This window comes from Bubalus bubalis, chromosome 10, assembly GCF_019923935.1.
Source record: "Bubalus bubalis isolate 160015118507 breed Murrah chromosome 10, NDDB_SH_1, whole genome shotgun sequence".
In the NCBI taxonomy this organism is placed as follows: domain Eukaryota; kingdom Metazoa; phylum Chordata; class Mammalia; order Artiodactyla; family Bovidae; genus Bubalus; species Bubalus bubalis.
This window is the reverse complement of record NC_059166.1, coordinates 33316398-33323751: the sequence shown is the minus strand read 5'-3', so window position 1 is coordinate 33323751 and position 7354 is coordinate 33316398. Positions and strand designations below refer to the sequence as shown.

General features: G+C 39.8%; 1 protein-coding gene across 1 annotated transcript; it reads right to left on the bottom strand.

Annotated features, from left to right (window-relative positions):
- Window positions 1-401: 401 nt before the first annotated feature.
- Window positions 402-1430, bottom strand: LOC102415022 (trace amine-associated receptor 6). Its single transcript, XM_006059313.3, is given in 1 exon segment — window positions 402-1430. A coding segment is annotated over 1 exon segment (1029 nt).
- Window positions 1431-7354: the final 5924 nt, after the last annotated feature.

Below are 7354 nucleotides of genomic sequence, written 5' to 3'. Positions count from 1 at the left end.
TCACTCACCTTCAGTGTCAGCACCATCCTACTCAGTCCTAGAAGTGAAGTTATAAACTGGAAGGAAAGATCCTGTACTTGTTTTATTGTTTTTGCTAGTGGTTATTATATCTCTAACTGTAATATGCTATACTAACCTATACTACTCTATATTATTGGGGTACAGAGTGAGCTCCACTGTAGATAACAAAGAGGGCTTTAACATTTATGAGTCAAATAAATATTTTGGAGAAATAACAGGAAGTGAGCATCCTAGCAAGACTGAAACATATTGACTTATCCAATTAAATTGGAAAAGCAATTTGCTTTCTCTTCAGTAACAGTCTTATTTGATTTTTAAAAATTCATTTCATTTGGAAAATGTAAAGATATCTTCAACTTCCTCAATCCAGTGGTTTACATTTATTCAGAGGACAAATTCATGCTTGCTGAACTATTCTTGAAAACCCGACCACTCACAATGACTTTGATGGCTTTCCTAAACCACGGGTAAAATAAAGCATAGATCAAGGGGTTCATGGCTGAGTTGTAATAAGCACACCAACAGCAAATCTCATAAATATAGGCTGGGGTTATGAAGCCCATAAAGGCATCAATTAATGAGTCAATACTGTACGGTAACCATGAAGTCATGAATGCTATGACCGTGATACCCAGGGTTTTAGCTGCTTTTCTCTCTCTCTTGGCTACTCTGGATCTGTAACTGTCTGATGAGGACTCTGTTTTGCTACCAGTATTTTCAATCTTTTTAGCCTGTTGTCTGGCCACAAGAAAAATATTACTGTAGAGAATGATCATGACAAGGGTAGGTATAAAGAAGGACAGAAAATCTATCAATACCCAGTTTTGATTTACAACTGTCTGGCAACCTCCTACACAGTTGAGGGCACTAGACAATTCCTCTAGCCCATTCTCATTGGCACCCGTGTAGAACACGGCGCCACTGTAAGTAATGGGTAGGATCCAGGAGATGCTGATGCATATGCATGATACAGACACCGTGAACTTGGTGGGATAGACCAGGGGGTCAGTAACAGCAATGTACCTGTCGATGGAGATGAAGGACAGGTGGAAGAGAGAAGAGTAACAAAATGCTGTGTCAAAGCATGTGTGAAAAGTGCAGAAAGTTCACCCAAAGTACCAGCAGCTCTCCACAGACCTGACCATGCTGAAGGGCATCACAGTCACTCCCACTAGAAAGTCTGCACAGGCCAGAGAGGCGATGAGAAAATTGGTTGGTGAGTGCAGCTGCTTGAAATGAAGGATGGCAGTCATCACCAGGAGGTTTCCAAACACAGCCAGGACAGCCCCAAAGCCATACGCCGTGTACAGAATCACGCGGGATGCGGGTGAGTAGGGGGTCTTCACACAGGATCCGTTCAGGTGCTCGTAGCAGAGCTGCACAGCTGCAGTGGGGGACGAGTTGCTCATGATCTGCCCTTTACATTCAGAGAATTCTGTCCTTGATTTCCACAGACTTTCAATGCTTCTGAGGGAAAAACATACAGTAGGATGCCTGAGGAAATTATCACATATTAGTACTATTGTTTTTCAATTTTCCTTTTCTTTTTTTACTATAAATCTCAATTGTGTTCAATAGCAAAATAAAATACAAAAAATTACATTGGCCAAGATCACTAGGAGTTAGTTTTGACTAAAGCTTAGTTTCCTTAATTTGGTAAAGTCCTAAATATTTTTAGATGTTTTACCTCCAGAGTTCCTCTTTTCAACAGGGTGTGATATGAGAAGTAATTGTAGACGGAAAGCATCATCTCCTGTTAGGTTTATCTGCATTACTGCCTAAAGCACACAGTCCTTCCAGATAAATAAATGCCATCTATAGGAAAATCCCTAGATGGAATCCCTGTAGAGCAATGTGTGAAATTGGAAGATTGTTTTCAAGAGTGATTATTAAGACGGTTATTCTACAAAATGACTCCTCGCATTAAGTTAGGTTACTCATTACATTTCTACAAAAAAAAAAAAAAAAAAGCCAAAGACTTTTTTTTCTTCTTAGACTTCAAAATTTCCCCTCATCTCACTTCTGTTGTGGACACTTTCCTACATTTTTATTACAAAGATGAAAGAGGGTATGAGCAGTGACAATGAATACTTGGCTTTTTTCTCCGGTTAAGAATCAGCTTTGCATCTTCACTGGACACCAACAAACAGAAAAAGGAAAAGGCAGCCTTCAGAATGGGAGAAAATAATAGCAAATGAAGCAACTGACAAACAACTAATCTCAAAATATACAAGCAACTCCTGCAGCTCAATTCCAGAAAAATAAATGACCCAATCAAAAAATGGGCCAAAGAACTAAATAGACATTTCTCCAGAGAAGACATACAGATGGCTAACAAACACATGAAAAGATGCTCAACATCACTCATTATCAGAGAAATGCAAATCAAAACCACTATGAGGTACCATTTCACACCAGTCAGAATGGCTGTGATCCAAAAGTCTACAAGTAATAAATGCTGGAAAGGATGTGGAGAAAAGGGAACCCTCTTATACTGTTGGTGGGAATGCAAACTAGTACAGCCACTATGGAGAACAGTGTGGAGATTCCTTAAAAAACTGAAAATAGAACTGCCTTATGATCCAGCAGTCCCACTGCTGGGCATACACACTGAGGAAACCAGAAGGGAAAGAGACACGTGTACCCCAATGTTCATCGCAGCACTGTTTATAATAGCCAGGACATGGAAGCAACCTAGATGCCCATCAGCAGATGAATGGATAAGAAAGCAGTGGTACATATACACAATGGAGTATTACTCAGCCATTAAAAAGAACACATTTGAATCAGTTCTAATGAGGTGGATGAAACTGGAGCCTATTATACAGAGTGAAGTAAGCCAGAAAGAAAAACACCAATACAGTATACTAACGCATATATATGGAATTTAGAAAGATGGTAACAATAACCCTGTGTACAAGACAGCAAAAGAGACACTGATGTATAGAACAGTCTTATGGACTCTGTGGGAGAGGGAGAGGGTGGGAAGATTTGGGAGAATGGCATTGAAACATGTATAATATCATGTATGAAACAAGTCGCCAGTCCAGGTTTGATGCACGATACTGGATGCTTGGGGCTGGTGCACTGGGACAACCCAGAGGGAGGGTATGGGGAGGGAGGAGGGAGGAGGGTTCAGGATGGGGAGCACATGTATACCTGTGGTGGATTCATTTTGATATTTGGCAAAACTAATACAATATTGTAAAGTTTAAAAATAAAATAAAATTAAAAAACTAAAAAAAAAAAAAAAAGGAGCACACACTGCGAGCAACTTGCAATGAAAGCACTGAAAGCTCCATTCGTTGCATTTAGACACACCTTGCTTTCTGAGCTTCTGTTACAGTTAGCGCTGGTAGAGAGAAGATCATTGTGTTCTTAGGGTATTATCACTGGAAGCAGATTGCAATGTCTCTCCATCCATGTGAGAAATGGGTGTAAACCCCCCAAGTCCTGCCTCTGTGAGATACTCACAAACAGAAGACTTCCCATTCCCCTCTGCCGTGGGTTGCATGCTATCCCTGCCCCAACCTCTGCAAAAGATATGTCCATGTTCTAACCCCCCAAATCAGATCTTCTTTGGAAAAGAGGCCTTCATGAATTTAATAAAAAGATCACCCTGTACTACGAAGAAGGGCATTAAATCTAAGAGCAGTGTCCTTCTAAGGGACAGAACTTGAGAAACAGGGAGAGGAGAAAAGATGGCCCTGTGAAAATGGAGGCAGAGAATGGAATGATGCCACCAGAAACCAAGGAATGCTTGGAGGATCAGAAGCTGGAAGAGATAGAGAATGACTCTCCCCAGAGCCGTGGGAGGGGAGCATGGCCTGTCAATCCCTTGATTTCAGACTTTTGGTTGCAGGACTGTGAGAGAATACATTTCTGGAGAGAATAGTGCTGGCAAGGTTGTGGTTGTTTGTATGGCGGCCTGGGAAAGTAGGACACTCTCCTGGATGATTTTCATTAGATGGTTGGCAAGGAAGGAATTGTAGCAAAGTATCAAAGGAGGAAAAGCAACACAATTCATTCAAAAAGCTGGATTTCATAGCTTTGGAGGTAAGTTGCAAACAATGAGAGTGGCTGTTGTCAGACAATTAGTAGTCATAACCTGATACTGTAGGTATAATTATGTTCATTTAAAACAAAATATTTTTAGAGGAGTTTTAGGTTCAAAACAAAACTGTGTGGAAGGTACAGAAAATTTTAAATCCAGCTTGTACATCTGGAAGTTTTTGATTCATGTACCGTTGAAGCCTAGCTTGAAGGATTTTGAGCTTTACCTTGATAGCGTGTGAAATGAGCGAATTTGTGCAGTAGTTCATCGTGTATATGTACCACATCTTCCTTATCCATTCATCTATAGATAGACAGTAATGTTGCTTCCATGTCCTGGCACTGGAAGCATGGAGTATTAACCATTGGACCACCAGGGTCTCCTTTCATTCTCCTCACTGTGCTGAGTGTCAGAACCACCACCCACCAAAAAGTCAGCCAAGGTCAGAGAGGTGATGAGGAACTGAGCTGGAAAGGACAGCTGTTTGGAATAAGGCCAGTGTGTAGAGCTGTTGGTACTTCAGCGAGCTTTATTATCAACTGTACTATTATTTCAAAGACATCTTTTGTTATTCTGCCAACTGTCATTGAGTTTGATTTCTACTCTTTATGCCATTTCTGAAAAAGTGATGAGCTACAATACACGAGTCTGGTATAAGCTATAGGGGGAGCCCACCTTCTAAGCTGGGAAGACAATGTCCCTGGAGAATGATTGTACAGGGGTTTGAATCAGAAAATACCAAGGGTAAATCCTGGATATGTAATCTTGGACAGCTTACCTGAACTCTGGCATCAGATTGCTCAGCTCTGATTTGGGAGTAGTAATACCCACCATAAAGAGCTGTCTGAATAGAAGTAAGGTAGGAAAAGACTTAACTTATGCTTAAGTCCAATTAATTACTATATTACATTACCAATAATGTAGAATAATACAGGTTAGTATAGCATAGTAGAGTTAGAGATATAATCACCATTAGTAAAAATAATAAAACAAGTGCAGGTTCTTTCCTTCCAGTTTATAACTTCACTTCTAAGGACTGAGTAGAATGATGGTGGGTAAGTGATGAATGCCTGTAAGCAAGAGGTGAAGGCTAGAATGCAGTTGGCTTCTTAGAGCAAGTGAGCTGGAAAGACGGGTGTCAGTGATTAGATACCCAAATTGGAGGGATTTCAAGTACAGGTCCATACTCTAAAATTCTAAAATCTATAACATTGAAGTTTGTTTCTAATTAATTTGTTGACAAACACTTACATGAGGCTATTTCTAGTGTTAATTTCATATCAGTCTATCTGAATATTCATGCAGATACATTAATATTGTTTTGACTATCTGAGTATTGATACGGAAATAATGCATTGATGACAAATGCTTCACACTCTCCATGGGCATATTCCAAATATTTAATGGATAGGCCTTTTAAATGAAAAAGTAAAAGAGTCTGATCTCTACAAGTTCTAGGGGTTTCAGATAAAAGATTGTATCTAGTAAATTACAAGTCTTAAGTAAGGACAGAGGCATGGTGGAGATCATATTCTAGACGGAGAGAATTTCTAGAAACTGTGAGGCAGATTAGTGCATGGTCAAGAGCACAGACTCTGGATCCAGTTGTCCTAGGATTGAATTCAGGCTTCCCCCAACTTCATAACTGGCCCAGGCCTCAGTATTTTCAGCTGTGAAATGGGGACAATAATTTTACCTTCAACAAAGAGTTAGTACGATGATTACTAGGGTTAGTATTGCTAAAGCACATGATTCAGTATTTAACAGAGCAAGTGTTCATAACTTTAAATGTTTTATATACCTATATGTATATGTATAGATATATGTTATTATAGTTGTGGAGAGAATGATGGAGTGCTCAGAATTAACATTAAGATGCAAAAAGGAAGAAGGACCCTGTGCCCATGTTGACAATATTGGAGAGAGGCAAGACTGGTACAATCTGATGACCTTGGGGGTTTCTGGGAGGTTGCAAGGTGAATGCTCCACCACCATGAAGAAGAATGCGAAGGATGCCCCCTCATTGCTCTGCTGTGAAAGAGTAGAGACTTCAGATGAAGACCAGGTTCCTAAAAGGTGCACAGAACTGACACAGAAGAAAATATGTTTGTAAAGTTAAACCTCAGTATTTATTCTTTGTAATGTCTTTCAATCTTAATTCATTTATGTTGAAATGCCAGTCTGGGAATCAGTACCAGTCTGGTGGTCAGAGGAGAATGAGAACAATAAAATGCATGTCTCATATTGTTTGTTCAATTTACAGAACTGCCCTTTATTCTTAAATAATCTATTTCTTATATATTGATATTAAAACATACTTTTCTTCTGTGATGCTGCTGCTGCTAAGTCACTTCAGTCGTGTATGATTCTGTGCGACCCCATAGACAGCAGCCCACCAGGCTCCGCCGTCCCTGGGATTCTCCAGGCAAGAATACTGGAGTGGGTTGCCATTTCCTTCTCCAATGCATGAAAGTGAAAAGTGAAAATGAAGTTGTTCAGTTATGTCCAACTCCTAGCGACCCCATGGACTGCAGCCTATCAGGCTCCTCCGTCCATGGGACTTTCCAGGCAAGAGTATTGGAGTGGGGTGCCATTACCTTCTCCTTTCTTCTGTGAAATTCAGCCGAAACATATAGCTGTCCCTGCTACTGTTGCTGCTGCTGTCTATGATGTCCTGAGTTGGCAAAGTTTATATTTGGCAAGTATCTGTTGGTTCCTTGAATTTTTTTTTTTTTTTACAAATTTTGTTATTTCTGAAACACAAGTGTCTAAGAACTACCATCCAGAGACATTAGTCTTTTTAATAACAAAGTTTGTATTTTTGCATAGAATAACCCTAAAAATAAACCAGGGCAGCCTCTGGTCAATTCCAAACTTTTGAGACAGTGAAATCTCTTCCAATAGAAGCAGATATCGGAAAAATCAACCATATATATTAAAAATAAATAAACAAAAAGCAAAAAAAAGAAAAAGCAATACCTAATGTCGACTATGAAGAGTTGTGCTGAGTCTTTCTACATTGTTTTTGCTACTCGGCAAAACTTATTAGAGGAATCTATGCTATTTGCTACTCTAGTGTTTGACTCTCTCCTATATTCCACATACAGTGGGAGGTCCATCTAAGAGGTATTCATAGGAAGAGCTGGTTATCTTCCTCTGAGGAGCGCACATCTGGGGAGAGAGGGGCACACAATATACCAAACAGATCATCAGAAAGCAGAAAGCAGTGTAACAGACAAATGAACAAAGTGGTTCCTAAGAAGGCAGGGGCTACGTAGA